The 17,932-nt window shown below is 41.2% G+C and overlaps 1 protein-coding gene across 1 annotated transcript; it reads left to right on the forward strand.

Moving 5' to 3' along the window:
• LOC139599318 (protein-glutamine gamma-glutamyltransferase 6-like) lies at positions 1-12,810 on the forward strand. The gene is made up of 13 exons (XM_071446522.1): positions 1-7; positions 1,962-2,135; positions 2,711-2,950; positions 6,670-6,788; positions 7,042-7,167; positions 7,303-7,483; positions 7,739-7,874; positions 8,240-8,343; positions 8,444-8,686; positions 9,351-9,668; positions 10,624-10,787; positions 11,465-11,589; positions 12,613-12,810. The coding sequence occupies exons 1-13, from the start codon at positions 1-3 to the stop codon at positions 12,761-12,763; spliced, it is 2,088 nt and encodes a 695-aa protein (XP_071302623.1). The 3' UTR covers positions 12,764-12,810.
• The last annotated feature ends 5,122 nt before the right edge of the window (positions 12,811-17,932 follow it).

Consider the following 17,932-nt stretch of genomic DNA (forward strand, 5'->3'; position numbering starts at 1 on the left):
ATGGCAGGTGAGTTCTGCAAGTCATTTGCTTCCCTTCAGCAGATATTTACTCAGGGCTGTTTCCTCAGGATTCATGCCCTGTAGGTATCTGCTCAGATTTCTTATCTGAAAGTAATTTTATATTGGAATTTGTTCTTGCACTTCATTTTCAAAGTTTCAATGTTGTTATTATTAAGACTTGTTTGAGAATAATTTTTGAGTTAAACAGAGGATATTGGGACATGGAGGAGAAAAGAAATTTTCATTACTTGAAAAGGTATCATTTTTTAAATGCTTTGTCAGAGATGTGTTATGCTTGGTATTAACAAAATTTGTGTAATCCATTCTAATGAAGCTGTGAGCATGGAACCTATAGATGGGAATTCAAAAATACCTTAAAATCCTACCAAAGGAAAATAGCAATTGAGAGCATCTCTGCTTTTTCAAGTTTAAAATGAAGATGATTATTGAGCTGGGGAATTGGATAGGAGGGTTCTTTCTCATTTCATGCTGAAAAAAACATTTACAAATCAGCTTTGCAGGGCAAGCAGCAGCTAACTGCAGTTTGCTGTTGTCCCATACATTCATGCTAAAAATTCTCCTTTTCAGCCCATCAATACTTTCTCACATTACCTCTTTGTGGTCCTAAACTACAAAAAAAAAGTCTTCCTTAAATTTAATTATAACACTTTTTGCAAAATTAGTTTTACTCTTACTTCTTCTTCAAGGATTAGATATAAATTGTGGTTTATATGCAGATATATTGTTTCAGATCTGACTTAGTATTTTACTGATGGTAAACTCTGTGGTATAGACCTAGAAGCTTGTTTGAAGGTCCCTACAATAATATTGCATGGGCATTAATCCATCCTGTCCATCCTATTCTTTTTGTTGTTATTATTGTTTTCCTTTGATTTCCCTTTAAAATGGTGGTGGTCATGTGTCCCCATCCTGTCCCCATTTCCCCCACCCTCAGCCTCATTGCACTTATGACATTTTAATAAAAATGACTTGGAAGAGCCTTCACCAAGTTACTTGCCCTGAGCATTTGTCAAAACTTGGAGCACAATGCTCCAGGTGTATTTTGTAGAGTCTCCCAGGGCAGATATAAACACAGAAGGTGCTTCTCAGCATTCCCAAAGACAGCATAACTGCTCAGGTTTGAGCCTGGCAAGAAAACAGGGAAGGGAAAACAATCTTGCAAGGAATATCATATTCATATTTGCTTGCCAACAAGGCAGTTTAGCATTTGAGGTGTCAGGAACCACTTTATGGGTTTTAAATCACAGACCATAATAACAGCATGTGTGCAGGAGGACACAATATCAGAGAACTCCAAGCACACTGCAAGAATTCTTCTAGGACATGAAATTACTGCCCACTAGAACAGGAACTCCAGTGGTCCAGCTGGAGTTTGAGCAGAGCTAAACTCAGACAGATGGACTGATTTGTCAAAAGCTTCAGCATGTCCTCAAATACCTCTTGTTCATCCATATAAGACCGATGATCTCTCACTATGCATTTTTCCTTGCATCTAAGCCAAATGGCATCAGGATCTAAGCAGGAAAAGATGTCCTAATTGCCATTCCTGTGACCCTAAAAATATGTATGTTGAAAACATAGAGGGTCTAGAGGACACTTTCTTTGGTGCTGATTATGAAATGACACCAATTTGCTCCTGTAAATTTCTTTTTAAGTCCAGTGGTAAAAGAGCATCCAACCCTGTATAGGGAGTACATAAGTGCTCTGTATGAGGGCTCTTTAACAAAACCCAAGGAAATAGTTCCATTATTGACCAATAGACTTAATTTAATGGGGCATCTGCTTTTTAGTTGTACTTCCTCCCACAAAAGGTAATTGCTCTTAGTAACCTCACCCTGCCACTAAACAGCAAATGACCTCATGCCAGTTGCTTCTTCATGACTTTTCTTGTGTTTTATAGACCTGACTTGCTTCTTCATGACCTTTCTTGTGTTTTACAGACCTGACCCCAACACACATCAGCTGGCAGCCATCAGTGAATGCAGCCAACCACCACACTGACAGATATGCCAACACTGAGCTGACCGTGAGGCGAGGACAGCCCTTCAATATCACCCTGTACTTCAACAGGCCAAGGCAGAATGGGGAGAGCCTGGGCTTTGTCACTGAAATAGGTAACACTCCCATAGCTGATCCATGTTCTCAGAGAGCTGTGATCTTTACTCCTTGTAATTCTGTCATTATTTTATTTAGACATACGATTTTTCTGCCTGTATTTTTAGTGCTTCCTGGACCCCAATGTGCTCAATTTCAAGTGTGAGGTTAATGTTTGTCACGGACATATTTTATGAAAAATCCTTTTGTTAGTATATTTTCTCCTGAGAAGCTGGGAAGCTTCAGCTTCTTCATGTTTTGCTGCTTTGGAATTGTTTACCCAACAAGTAAAATTGTTTTTACTTGATGACCAATGACAGCCACCTGTGTTTAGGCTGTGAGCAGTCACAAGATTTTACTATTATTCCATTCTTTGCTAGCCTACTGATGAAATCCTTTCTTCTATTCTTTTAGTATAGTTTTAATATAAAATTTTCTTTTAATATAATATATATCATAAAATAATAAATCAGCCTTCTGAAACATGGAGTCAAGATCCTCATCTCTTCCCTCATCCTGGGACCCCTGTGAGCACCACCACAAATGTTGAAACCACGCTCTGGGATGGAAAGCAGTGACTCCTTCTCTCTGGCAGGGCCGTCCCCCTCGGAGTCCCATCGCACCAGGGCAGCATTCAGCCTCTCTGAGGCGGGGGCCAGTGGCTGGAGCGCTGCCCAGGGACCCAGTGACTCTGCAGCCATGAACTTCACCATTGCCAGCCCGGCCAACGCCGTCATCGGGCGCTACAACCTCACCCTCCGCGTCACCGCAGGCAACAAGATCTTCTCCAGATACCTGGGCCAGTTTGTGCTGCTCTTCAACCCCTGGTGCCCAGGTAGGTGCCAATGCCTTCCCTCTTGGACGGAGCTGGCCGTGTTGCTTTCCTGCCTGCACAGAGCTGCTCCCTCAGGCTGTCTCTCTTTGGGTCACCAGAGGCTGCAATCGCAGCTCTGTGCTCAGAGGTCTGGTTTCACTGCATTAAAAATCTGCTGCTACCCCCTTGGTACCCTAACACAATGTGCTACATGGGGTTGTATCACAGTCCCTTCAGAACTGAGCAGATCACTTTTTCTGGAGACAAGGCCTTCTCTGGCCAAATTCTTCCAGTGCATCACTGCCCTCTGGTAAAGAATTTCTTCCTAACAGCTAATCTGAATTTCTCCTTTTTTAGGATATAACAGCTCCCCCTTGTCCTATCACTCTCAGTCCATGTAAAGCATTGCTCTCCCTCCTTTTTATAAGCCCTTAAGGCACTGGAAGGCCACAACGAGCTCTTCCTGGGGCCTTCCCTTCCCCAGGATGAACACCCCCAGCTCTCCCAGCCCCGCTCCAGAGCAGAGGGCTCCAGACCTCAGAGCAGCTCTGTGGCCTCCTCTGGAGGCTCTAACAGCTCCACATCTCCCCTGTGCTGAGAAGCCCAGAGCTGGATGCAGTGTTCCAGGTGGTGTCTCACAAAGGCAGAGTCAAGGGGGAGAATCCCCTCCCTCAGCCTGCTGCCCACCCCTGTTGGTGCAGCCCAGGATGTGGTTGGCATTGTGGGTGACAAGCACACACTGCTGGCTCCTGTCTCATTCCCATGATCTTCTTTTGGGTTGAAAATGGACATCTCTTGTTTCTCCAACTTTTCTTTTCTGCATTTCTCCTGCAACATGCTGAGGCTGCAAATTTCTCACCTCATATTTTGCAACTATGCAATAGTCTAGAAACCTGGATTAGCCTGAAAATGTGACAACCTGGTGCTAAGAGAACTCCTAGCCCTCCCAGTGAGTAAACAGCTCATAAGAGAAAAGTAGCCACAATCATCCACTATTTTTTTCCATGACCATATGTTAGTCAAGAGCCACTAAGAAATGCGTCAATAGCCAAGATGAAAAAGCTGCTAATTAGCTCAGCAAGTCCTGGAAGACAGAAATAATTACACAAATATGTTCAGGAAACTCAGACCATCTCTGCACAGTCCTGAGGGGAAAAAACCTCCCCAGAAACCTCTGAAAAATAATTTGAGTGTGAGTTGTAATTGATGGAAACCACACTGCAGGGACAGCAATATGTGACAGCTCCTGAGCTGGAACACCAGCGTGGCTGTGGTGCACAAGAGACCAAACTCTTCTCAGATGAAAACAGACAAATTAAGCTGTGCCCATTGCAATTTTAAACTAATGATTTTGTGGAAAAGTCCTCCAGATTTACCAGATGATGCATTGGCTACTGACAGATAAAAGGGAGTATCCTTAATGCTGAATGAAGGATGCTGCTGAATAAGTTCTGCAGAGTGTGATAGTTCCCTGATCCTGAAAAACAGGAACAGATTCAGTTTGAGGGAATGTTACCACTATTGTAAGTGCCATAGCAGAAGGGAAATGGGAAATTTATTTTCTTGGCAAAGGATAAATGGCAAATCTGGTCTCTAGATAATGTTCCAGGTGGGAGATTAGTCCTTAAGCTGAGGAATACAGAAATTAATTCATTAACTGTAATATCAATAAAAAACTACTTATAAGAAAACAGTCAGGACTAGAGATGAAAGAAAAAATATTGGATTGGAGCAAAGCTACTAGAGAGTGGATCCTTAAGTGTCATCTGAAAAAACACACAGATGAAATAATTCATCACTGACTTTGGCACAGTGACATTAAACAGCATTGCCCATGACCAGATGGGCTGGGACAACACACAGAAATAACTGGCTGACCTTAGAGAGTGGAGAAGGTGAGAAGAAATAAGATATTATAATAGGAAATAAAAGACCACACCTCTAGGGAGAAATAACAACGATTTCAGTGACAGACTTATCACCTGGAAATCATGAAGAATGTGAAAGCCCTTGTTAATCAAAGAACAAAAAGTGAACACAGTGAACACATTTCAACAAAGTGAAATGGCCCTGAAAAAGGAAAATGCAGTCTTAAGCTGTATAAGAGAAAATAGTTATACAGATTTAAATGTTAATGCCATTGGATGAGATGACAAGAATTAAACCATGTTCAGTGAAGGGTTACTAGGATAAATTAATACATGAAAAATCTTCTGGACAAAAAAAAATCTAGTTTAGTAAGCTATAAAGGTTTATTGAGAGCACATAAACTTTAGGAAAAAAAATGTTCTTGAAGTGATTATACAAGGACATTTAGATTGCTCAGAATAATTAAATCACAGAGGTAGAAGGATCTTAGAAAGTCATCTAGTCCCACAGCAGGTCTCTAAGAGAGGCTCAGTTCAGCACTTAGGTCATTCCTGAGAGGTCTTGAATTCCTTCTCAATGACCAGACATTAGGGAACCTCCAGCACCTCCCCTGGCAATTCCCTCCAATAAAGCACAAGCCTTTCTATTAGATCTTTATCCTATTAACTAACCAAATCTTTCTTGCTTTGACTTCAGTATATAATTTCTCATCCTACATATGATAGACACCAAGAATAGATTTTATTTCCCCCTGCCCCATCCTCTTCACAAGAATTTCTGGAATTAATTACAATGTTTGCCCCATTCCTTGCCCCCATTTATATCCTACCTTAAATAATTCTGAGTTAATTCATACTTCAGATTTTCAGGAATGCTGAGCATTCTTAGTGCTCCTCCCACTTTTTCCAACTGGTCCACACCTGGAAGTGCAGCACCTGAAACTGCACACAGGTCTCCATGTCCATGCTACCCCAAAACTTCAGGAATCAACAGTGATGATATAACTTTTAAAAAGTGTGGACAACAACCACAAAAATAGATTTCTATCACATGATACAATTTTTAAAATAAACTGCAATTTTTTTATTTGCAGGAAGGGAAGGATGGGAAGTTCCTATAGGAAGGTAAAGAAGTTGATTCAATAAAATAGAAAAGCTGATCTTTTTGTATGTATTTCCTGCAATCCTGAACCTTTCAGAAAATATCTTTAGACATTATGGAATTAAAAGCAGAGCTAAGCAGATATTGCTACCTAAAGAGTAACCAAAACAAACTAAACCTCTGTGGGAACCAATGCTGTCATAGCAGCTAAATACTGTGCCATAAACTTGGAAAAACAATGAGGAACAATGAACTCCAAGTGAATGGCTGAGCAGGTTATCCTAACAACATTCATGACAGGACTTTGGATCAGGCAAGCAAAGGTCTTCATTTAGGAATCTTAAAACAAGAAAAATGCATCTGGAAAAAAGAGAAAAATATCATTTGTGGGGTTCTTTTCAAATATTTTTCAATCTGTTCCATTTCTAACCACCTTCAGAAGACAGAAAAATGTGGTGAGCTCGCCTGGACTTTTGTCTATCTTCCTCACAAAAACACAATGTGCAGACAGGGGACATTTAGATAATACACAAGGCTACAATAAAAGTAAGGGAAAAAAGTTAAGTAATATAATATGGATCCTTCTTTCACCTCCCACACCTTCCCTGACCATATATAATAACAGACATTACCACTGAACTGCACCTCTTTATGGAGCTGTAACAATCTATTTTGCAAATAGAGGTTTTCTCCCTGCTAAATCAGGACAGGAATGTTTCTGAAAGGTTGCTGGTATTCTCAGCTTTAAGCCTGCCCAACTTGGTTTTCAGGTGATGATGTCTACATGTCCAATGAAAACGAGAGACAAGAATATGTTCTAAATGAAAATGGAATAATCTTTGTGGGCAATGCAAGGTACATTGAAGCAAGAGGGTGGTATTATGGACAGGTAAGTCACAAGGAATTTGTTTGAACTCTCATTCTGTCTCCAATAGCATTTATCTTATCATTATTTGCTGTTTATATAATAATAACTGCACCAACCTGGGTAGCCTTACTTGTGGTTTGCTCACAGTGTGCCACACTGTCCCTATCACCTTTGGGCTGGGATATCTCAGAAGGGTGGAACTGCAATAAAATCTCCTTTCATTCTGCTTGTGAAACCATCCATTTTCTTAAAAATGCATCTTATCTGCTCACAGTTTCAAGACCTCCTAAACATCTGTCTCACCATGCTTGATCTGAGCCTGTACTACCGTCAGGACCCAGCCATGGATGTGTCCCGAAGAGGAGATCCCAAATACTTGGGCAGAGTCATCAGTTCCATGGTAAGGAATGGAAAACTTAACCCCAACCCCACAGGAGTGAGCAGAAAGCACCACTGAGGCTCAGCCATGAGCAGTAAATGAGCTAGAAACAGTGCAGGGCAGACAATTCACTTTGTGCATTCTGCCCACTGTTAGATCAATGGAAATGATAACGACAATGGAGTTCTCCTGGGGAAGTGGCAAGGGAGTTTCCACTCGCATGAGAACCCCTCCAGGTGGGATGGCAGCGTGGTGATCCTCAAGAAATGGCGCCAGGACAATTACAGACCTGTGCAGTACGGCCAGTGCTGGGTCTTTGCAGGTGTCATGTGCACAGGTAAGCTGTCAGGATAGAGGGCTGGGCTGAAATGTTGGGACCTCTGCTTTTATCAAAACTACAAAGCAATAATTTCTACAAAAGGAGCAACACTGTGAAGACCATGAATGCTGAAGAATCACAAATGATTTAGACACTTCGTTTCTCAGATATTTGTAATCATTGAAGTTTGTAATTTGTAATTTGTAATCACAAAGCTGTGTGGGTTCTGTTGCATTTCTTGCTCGTTTGTTTTTTTAATAAAATGTATTTCAGTTTTGAGGTGCTTGGGGATTCCAACTCGTTTGGTTTCAAATTTTAACTCTGCCCATGACGTGGATAGAAACCTGAGTATCGATAAGTACTATGACAGCTCTGGAAGGAGTCTTAATATCAGCAAGGATTCCACATGGTAAATATAATTTCTTCCATCTCATCAGCAACAATAGAGAGAATCTAGGAAACCTAAAAAATAGTAATACAAAAGCAACTGAGTGAGCAAAATGTAATATAACCATCTACATTAATACTGCAGACATCCATTTGGAAAACAAACAAACAACAGACTTTATTATTTTCTCCCTCCCTGCCCTGAGGTCTATACCTCAAAAGCAGACAGTAAATCTGTCCTTTGAAAGAGGTACTGTAACTTGACACTTGGTGCCTCAGTTTAGAGTTTAGAATTTTTTAAAAAGAATTCACTACTCATCTCCAATTGGAAGTTTGCATGACTACTCTATATTATTGTTCTTTTTAGACATTGTTCTTTGTCTCCAGGGATTATCATGTCTGGAATGAAAGCTGGTTCATTCGCCCAGACCTGGGAAGGGCATACAATGGGTGGCAGGTTTTAGATGCAACTCCACAAGAACAAAGCAGAGGTAACAGCCTAAGCTCCCAACCTGACTTAAGAGTCCTTCTCCAAACTGAGCACAACTAATAAAGTTTAACCTAATTTTTTTTTTTTTTTTTACATTTTAGGAATTTTTCAGTGTGGCCCTGCATCTGTGTTAGCCATCAAAGAGGGTGAAGTCAACCTGGATTACGACACCTTGTTTGTGTACTCAGAGGTGAACGCCGACTGCAACAGATGGATTGTGTACAATGATGGAAGCAAGAAAAGAGTTTATTGTGATACTGAAATCATTGGCAGGTCCATCAGCACCAAAGCTGTGGGCAGCAATGGCCGTGTGGATGTCACTGCTAACTACAAATATCCAGAAGGTAGAGGAATTAGCACAAATTATCTCCTTTTATTGCCTACTGAATCCTTGGTGCTGGGAAGCTGCCATAGATGAATAACCTGCTTGCTTTAAACATCTCTCCCCTGCCATCAGAAAATATTTCTGCCAGTGTGCTCAGATTACTTTCTTAATATAAAGGGTGTTATATTTCTGGGTTTGTGCATTCAGTAGCTTCCTTATTATGGGACAATACAAAATATACTTAAGTCCCTTCCACAGAAGTGAAAAATTTAATGCATACACAAAACAGGGCTATAAAATACATTTTACTACCCAAGGCAAACAAACCCTCAGGGTTTCACTCCTCAGTGTTTTAGTGCAACCATATTAATACAGAGGCTGGCTGCCATCAGATCAGCAGAGTATCCCTTAGCACATTACTGCATGTTCTGACCAGAGAAAAAGAAATCTCACTTCTAAACAAATACAAATGCATCATATTTCATTTTAGTGATTTATTCACCTTGTCATGGTATATCCCCTGTGAAAAACCTGAATGGAGGCTTAATGAAGATACAGGGAGCTTTTAGGTATCGCATATTTCTGAGTGATGCTGATTCCCTGTATTGGTCTGAAAACCTTTACAGAGAGGAAGTGCATTTGCAACAAAAGTAGAATTTTACTTCATTCTCTGCTTCCACCAGGTTCTTCTGAGGAAAGACGAGTCTATCGAAAGGCCTTGAGTAAGATATTGGGAATAAGTGTCACAGAAGGACACACAGACTCTCCTGGGGGAAGATCTTCAGAGACAATGAGAAACCCTGGCATTGCTGGGAAATTCAAGCTGGCTGAACCTCCAGTTTTTGGCAAGGACATTAACCTGGTCCTGGTCCTCAACAACCTCTCCTCCGACCGCAAGAGCATCAGGGTGGACATGAGCGCCTCCACCATCCTGTACACAAGGAGAGCAGTGGCAGAGATCCTGAAGGCAGCCACTGCTGTGGAGCTTGGTCCTAAACAAGGTAACTTTTCATGTCCCTAAAGAGCCAGTATCGCTCTGCTTCCAGCCACAGGAAGGCAACTGGAAGGAAGAAGCATCCTTACCATACCAGTATCAGCTTTTAGTGCAGCTATTTATTGCTTATGAGTACTTTTTACATTATTTTTTTTCCTCTGAAAATTTTCACTAGTTCAAGCATTAAGTGGATGTCTCGTGAAATGTTACATAGGAGGCTACACTTATGTTATGGGTCCAGAAGCAGCACTATGTGTGTGTGTCATGGTTTCTGTATGTATGTATATGTGCATGTGTGTGTGTGCTGATTGTTACATAGGAACACATCTTACTCTTAACCAGTAAAAAAAGTCTGATGTGTGCCTTCTGGCACCCAACAGGCAACACATGAAAAGAGATCAACTAGGAAAGAGATTAAAAGTTACAGTGAAACTGTGTCTCTCCTTTGAAGAGTAAAGACTATTGGAATTATTATAGAGATCTTTTTCATCCCCAGGAGCTACAAAGATAAACATTTTTCCCATACACAGCAGAAAAGTTGTAGGACTACAATGAGCAGCTGACCAGGTCACTTGAAAAGGATCTCTGTGAAACTTGACCCAAACTTTCTTCTTGACTGAGGTAAAATAAAAAGGATTTAAGGAGGGAATAGATTAAAATAGTTATACCTCTAATCATAAGCAATACAAAGGGTCAGGAATCCAGTGAAATGCAGATAAGAAGACTCCCTCAGTTTCAGGCCAATATCCTCTATTCAAAAGTGTAAGGGTCAAATGAGTTAAAGTAGGCAAGGATCACCAGAAGAGGGAAATACACAATCAGTCTCACAAGAAGGAAATATAAACAAACTCCACTGCCATATTTTTTCTCTTCAGTAATTAACAAAACCCCTCACTATAACTCTTTTCTCTTTAGCTTGCTTTGAAAACGTAACAGTTCCTAAATATATGTCTGAATTCTAGGGAAGCATATCCGGGTAAAGATCCCTTATACTCATTATGGAAAATATCTGACCACTGACAAAAGGATCCAAGTGACTGCTTTGTGTGAAGTCCTGCGCTCGCAAGGGCTGAAGCTGCTGGTGGAGAAGACAATCATTTTGGAGGACACAAACATCATCATTAAGGTGAACAATTTTCTCCCTGATGTTCTGAACAGATGCTAAAAGGTCTTTCTGGAGCTCAGATCTTAAGATGAGAATCTGGGGATAAATGTATTGCATTTAGGCTGCCATTTCAAATGTTGTTCCAAAATTCTGCCTGCTTGAATTGAGAATGCAAGGATGTGAGAGGCCAGTTCCAAACCTTGGCCTGAATCTGCCTTGTTTTTCAGAACAGTTCTGTTACCTTCTTTTTTCCCAGTCACAAGCCACTGCCTTATGTTCCACAGTCCTTGTTTTCATTCCATGTATTGGCAAGTGCTTGTATTGTCCTTGAAGAACATTGCCAAAATTCAGATTTAAACCCTAAGTTCTAACCAGTGCTAGAGCTAGTTCATTTTGTTTTAGCACTTTAATCCTAATCAATTATAAGCCAAAAAAGAAAAAAAGCCATTCAGCAACCAAAATATCAGACAGGTTTCATGGGACACGTCTGTGTAGAGCCAGGGCCCTATTTTACTGAAATGATGCACAAAATATTGCAGACAGCTGGACAGCCCTATTGAGCTGAGCCACATCCAGCTTCAAACATGGGGAAAGATAATGTTTGTCACCTAAATGCCACTTGCAGCTCCCCTGAACCCTGACTCCAGGGAGCAGAAACATAACCCAGGGAGTGACCAGAAAGGTGTTTTGTGCTTCAGGTGCCCCGCAGGGTTGTGGTGAACAGAGCCGTGTCCCTGGAGATCTCCTACGCCAATCCCCTCCCGGAGCCCGTCAGCCGCTGCGTGCTGCTCGTCACCCTGATGAACCAGCAGGTCAAGATCAAGTAAGTGCAACCTGCAGCAATCCCTCACTGCCCCCAGCATCGCCCACAGCACATCTGACTTCTCAAACAGAAGGGAAAAAAACCACACTTGACTTGTCTTTTTTATATTTTCTATTTCTGAAAACAAAAGTGACACCATATAATTTCTTAATCATGTGGTGTTTTTCCCACACAGAGCTTCCTTAACAACTCAAACCTGCTAACATTATTTTTTCCTGGGAAAGCAAATGCACATGTCAAATTCTTTTGTCTCTCTGCAGCTTATTCTACAGTTTGGCATTCTGTTTTTATTTTCACATACAATACCCTGATACTACAAAGATAATTAGGCTAAAGCAAACAAGTCAGACACTCCCCTTGGTACAGCCCAAACAAAAAGTAGCTCTGTTCTCCTTTAAAGCAAGAAAAAACTTGCCTTTTCAAAACATAAAAGCAATTGGTGCTTGTTTTTTATTTTCTTTTCCTCTGGACTCTGCTGCTTTATGGATCAGCTCAGTGTTGAGTAATAGTTTGTATTTCTCAAAGCTTCTTCTATTGTAAAACAGCCTGACTTGCTTTGGCTGTGGAACTATTTGGACTTAATAATCCATAAAAAAAGGAAAACATTGTTCCAGTAAAAGACTAAGCCAATTTAGGCCAAAAGGAGATACAAACCAAAGCACAGTGGCCATTAGAAAAATCATTATTGCCAAAATGGATATGAACCAAGCAGGCATTGGACAGAGCACTGACCTTTGACATCAAAGTTTTTCTATTCTGAGTTTGTGCTGACTATCCAAATTTGCATCCAGCCCTAAGATGAAGCTGTGACATTGCACCTCTCTCTTCCATAATTCCATTTGATAGTAAGATGGTACTATCCTTTCTCATGTCTTAGTATACACAAAGCCTCAAACCCTAAGTAATTCTCAAAATCCAAGGCTGATTGCAGAACTGCAGTTCTGTTTCTTGGAAATCTCATAAAAGGCAATGCAAGCCTGAACTAATTCCTTTTTTCTTTTTCTATTCTTTTCTTTTTTTCAGTTTGGCACGACTGGCACCGAGGGAGAGATCAAAAATTTATTTTGAGTTCACACCTCGGAGGGCTGGGCCCTTACAGCTGCAAGTAGACTTCTCTTGTGACAAATTTTCACACGTTAAGGGATTTGTAACAATTGCAGTAGCCCCTGCATAATGTGATGGAATCAACCTTCCATTTCAGCATTAACACAGCAAGACACTCTCCTCTGTATAGGGACAGTGGTGACAGAAAAGAACTTTGCACAAAAATTGATGACCTCTTACATTGCAATAGAATCAAGTCTGCTTTCATGGTGCTTAACTATTTAGTCTCCCATTGTATTTCTCTTCCCTCCCACCCCCCTGACAAGAGAAAAATTCAGCCTCTTCTTTATAGAAATAGTTTTACTATTTTCAAATCTCATTCTGTTAAGCTCCCAGTTTTGACTCTTCCCTCAAATAATTAATACAATCTCTTTTTGACTACATTCTAATTGTCAGCAATAAATAAAAATCATTCTCAACTGTATTGTTTTGTAATGATTTATACATTCTATGGGGGCATTACAAGAAATCACAAGACTGAGGAAAAGGAATTTTTTTTCATTTCACAAGCCACTAACCTAGAATAATGGAACATTTTCTCCATTGTTCACCTAATATCTAATATGTATTTTTGACACCTATAGCTCCATGAATGGGGAGGAAAAAAGCCTAGGGAGGATGGGAAAAGTGATGCTTGGCAGTATTTGTGTAGCCTGTGGGCACGGGCCCGTCACAGAGTGGAGAACTCATGTACATATTCAAAACAGTAACTCAATTCTTATGCAGCCTGACAGAGTCCCAGGCCCCACAGAGCACGGGGAGGGTTTGCAATAGTGTGGCAGCCCAGCAGCACCAGGTGAATAACTCCTCCTGCCCACCAGTGTAAGCTCACTGAGGACAAGGAACACATCTGGCTTCAAACCTTCCCTGACCCCACACTTGCCAGTGTCTGCAGACAGAAGCCTCTTTTGTGGGCCCCCAATCCCAGCATCTCCAGGTACCAGGTCTGCCCTGAAAGCCCCCCTTAAGTGGCTGTAAGGATTCCCTGCTCCTGCAGCCTCTCCAGGTGATGACTGAGCAGGTTCAGGAGCTGCCAGCTCACCCTGAGAGCAGGATGTGAGGCAATGGTGGTGTGCAAACAGCTCTGCCAAGCCTGAAGAGTTATATTTGCTGTGTGACTTACAAAAAGTTTAAATCAAAATTAATAAACTGGAAGAGAGCTGTTGGGAGTTATGGGCATGGGCATTTTTGTCTGACAGTTCAGAGTTTGAGGTTTCAGAGTCTGAAGGATCCAGATATAATCACAGATTTTTACAGAAAAAAAAAAAAAGATACACAAGAAACCATTAAAAAACCCCTTAGATTCCCTTTCTTAAAAAAATGTGTTTTAACTGCAGGCAATTACTTCACCTTTTTGGTTCCTGGCAATTTGATATGAAAGTGTAAACAAAACAGAAAACAGAACTGAAGAAAAGGCACAAGGCAGGACGCAGAGGTGAGGAAAACAAGAGCTCACCCCTGCTCCTGACACCCCTTACTCCTCATTACAGTTCACTGGAAGTCCAGAGCAGTCTGCAGCCTACTCTTGGGACAAACTGTCAGGGCATGTGTTGAGATAAGCTGTTCCACAGGAGGAGGGAGGAGAGGGCAGGAGGGAGCTGCAGGAGCAGGGTGCTGTAATTACAGAGGGCAGGGCTCACACCAGAAGAGCAGCTCTGCAGCTTCCTCCAGGGCCCAACCAACCTTGCCATGCCAAACAGCTACAGAGAAACTATGTGCATGTGTGATGAGCACCAAATTACAAAGAAAAATTATTAGAAGCAGAGGCAGCCATTAAAGACTTCTCTTTACTTAACCAAGTCCCCAGTCCCAGCTGACTGCACAACAATGCCCCCTCCCTGGGAAGTGTTTCTCCTTACAGAAGAAATGCAGATTATATTATGCAGATTATAATTATGTCAGAAACACGTAATGAGAGGGAAGGATTATTACAATAATGTGGCAAAGACAGAATGAATTATATGCAGTAATATGTAAGATTTTCAGATTCATGTCTTTTTAAAAAAAAAAGTGGGGAAGAAAAGCCACTGGCAGTAACACTAATTATTATAAATCTACCTGGATCACTCCATGTCCCACACAGCTGTGCTGTACCATAGGTGTATTAGTCTACACTTGCCCTCTGTACATGCAGTCCCCAAAACCCTAAAATGACACAAAACAAACCATTTAAAATTAAGTTGCTTCTGTCTACTTAAGAAAGTATTTCCTTCATTAGACCCAATTTTGGATGCTTTCCTCTCTAAAATGCCAGAATACTGATTCTCATCTTTCCTCAGTCCTTCACCAGTTTTACATAAGGATAATTGGATTCAAGATTGTGCAATTAAAGCAGTCATCAGTGGATGCTCACGTAGGATATCACTACAAAAACAGTAGCTACCAACCACAGGTCACACCCAGCTTGTATAAACTCCAGCCTAGGTAGCCAAGTCCAGTCCTGAGCCTTTCATTACTGGTGCTGCTGGAAGAGGATTTAGCATGTTCTTGCACACTGTTGTAACTGTACCCTGAGCTACGCACGAGGCTGGAAAGGAAGAAGGAATCCTTATGGCAGGTAAGTTCATCCAGCCTGATGGCTCCAGACATCCTCTTCCAATCCAGATGAGCAATATTTGCTGAGGAAACAAGATCAATTACATCTTGCTGCTCTCTCAGAAACTTTGCTTTTTTAGGTTAAGTGTATTGGTTTTTCTACTAGAACTGATTTTCTTTTTTCTTTTATTATCATGAGTCTTGAACCTTTTTTTTTTTTCCCAGTAACACAGAAAAGTAGAGTAAGAAAATATTTTTCTATCATATCAATTAACTGCTCTACTCAGTGCTTTTGCAGCCATCTAATTAACTATTGGCTGGTGATTGGGGCATCAAACTGCTACATGGAAGTCCCAGGCTCTAAGATCAAATGGAGTCTGGCCTCAGCCAGGTCCCTTGGGGGTCTCTGGGCTCCCAAGAGGGGCTCTGCCAGCTGAGTGCTGTTTGTCTGTCTGGGATTGCACTCTCTGTGCTCACTCTCATGCTGACTGTAAAGATCTCGAGTCAGACACGTGCACCATGGAGTACTCACACACAGACTCCACAGTTTAGCCTAAACATGTTTTCCTGTTAGAGCTTCAGCTTTCAGTCAAAGAGAGCCCTGTGTGCACCATGGTCAGCAGCTTCAGCAGTGACCACCAGGCTTTTCCTCCTGAGCATGCTCCCAGTGTCTGTCCATTACAGCATGGACACTCAAACACATTTTTGGCCAATTGTACACTGACAGAATTACAGAAAGTAAGTTTTCCTCACAGGCACTGAAAGAAGAAAAAGAAATTATAAGATTGAAATTGACACTGTGAAGATCAAAACAAGGATAAATTTGAGATTCACATAGAGAAAAGACTGGCATCAAGCTTTACTGTGCTCTTGCCACATATATGGAACTTTTCTTTCTGATCTCTTGCACATATTCTCTGGAAATGCCTGTGTAGCCATGAACTTCACAAGGCAAATCAAACTATTGATGTAGCAACTTGTTAAAGCAAACCAATGCTAGCCACTGCCGCCTTTATCTTTCCTGCTTCTGCTCACTTCCCCTCTTCCTCTGAGGGACATCTTGTCCTTGCCTGTGACATTCCATTGTGACAGTCTTTAGCAGCACTGTTAGGGTCCTTTAACATCAGAGCCTCGCTAATATCATTGGTTGCCATTAAATCCTCTATGCATGACATTTTTATTTACAAATGTGCAAAATGCTGTTTCCTGCATCCCTGCCCAGCCCAACCCTGATGCTCCCTGCCCTGCAGAGCCTGGGCACTCAGGATACAGATGGACAAAGTGCAGCAAGGCAAACTGACCCCTTTTCAAACCCTGACTCCAAGTGCCCTTGAGAAACACCTTCTAAGTCACCCTTAAATTAGAGGACTTGATATTAGGAATGATGCTTTCCATAGGTCCCATTCAATTAAACACGTTTAAGGCAGGAAAATGAAGTGATGATGCAAGCAACATGCTTTCCAGGCATTTCACACCATGTGACTCAAACATCAGACTCCTGCCAATGGAATTTTTGTCTCCAGGTGATAGATCTGAAGCAAGACCCTTAACTGAAAACACTCACACACGCTTATGCACACAGACTACAGGAAAGTCACTTGCTCCAGGCCTTTACTGCCTGGAGAATGCCTCAGAAATGCACATTTCTTACAAACAGCAGAAAAATGAGCACAATTGCACCTTTATCAAGCCTTCACAGAATATAACTCCGTGCTGCAAACACAGCAGAAAACTGAAATCTCACCCTATTATTATAGTAGAAGCCTACAGATCCTCTCAGACATGAGCCCCTTTCTTGGTTGAGTGAAATGATGGAAATGCTTAGAGCAGCATTATTCTGCACAGGGTTAACAGGCTCTACTCAGAGCAGGAGGTTTTCTTCACCTGAAACTCCTCTGGAATATCATACTGGGAAAGGGCACTTTCCAAACACCTATTTTCATAGGGAAATCTGCATTCTTCTGCTTTGTCTTGTTTGTTGTTGTGGGAATTTTTTAATTTTTCAAGGAAAGGGAAAGCTTGAAGCTTTTGTAATCTGAGCTTCAGTGCCCCATTTTCAACATTGGGCAACCTATCATGATACAATAGAGCAACCCATAGCACTGCCTCGAGATATGCCACTCCTCTGCTTGTAATCTTTCTCCAGCAGAGTGTGAAATAACACCCAGCTTCAAGCTACAAGACTGTAAATTAATTTAGATACAAGATACGTGAGAAGATAAGAAGCAAGTTCCACACTGAAGATACCAACCTCCTAGCCATCATTGTCAGGCAGTGTTTCAGAACCAGCCTTGCATTTCCTGATGGGAGTTTGAATACTTCTTTCTGTAAATCTGTAAAACATTATGGGAACTAGCTATCACCACAGATGAAGGGCAGGAGCATGAGGAATAGAACAGTCTCTTCAGACTTTAACAAAGTCTTATCTAAACACAAAAGGTTTTGATTTTTTGTTTAAATCAAAGATGAATTCTCTGAATTTTGGATTTTGGAATGTTTTTTATCTTTCTGAAAGAACCCTACAGAAAAGGGTTCATTTTTTAGCTGTTTGGCTAACTCCCTGGTTTTTTTCAATTTTTAATAACAATGGATCTTTCTTTGTTCCTATAGCACATAATGCCAGCTATATATAAATATAATAAAATTAGTACATTAGACACAATGAAAGGGTGTGCAAGTCTGAAGGAAAATGTTTTTAATTAAC

The sequence above is a fragment of the Agelaius tricolor genome, unplaced genomic scaffold (assembly GCF_023055355.1).
Source record: "Agelaius tricolor isolate 1412-34295 unplaced genomic scaffold, bAgeTri1.0.p SCAF_23, whole genome shotgun sequence".
Taxonomy (NCBI): domain Eukaryota; kingdom Metazoa; phylum Chordata; class Aves; order Passeriformes; family Icteridae; genus Agelaius; species Agelaius tricolor.

Coding starts and splice junctions, on each gene's coding strand:
- LOC139599318 (XM_071446522.1), top strand. Junction 7,875..8,239: donor ATCAGCAAGGATTCCACATG/GTAAATATAATT, acceptor CTTTGTCTCCAG/GGATTATCATGTCTGGAATG. Junction 11,590..12,612: donor AACCAGCAGGTCAAGATCAA/GTAAGTGCAACC, acceptor TCTTTTTTTCAG/TTTGGCACGACTGGCACCGA.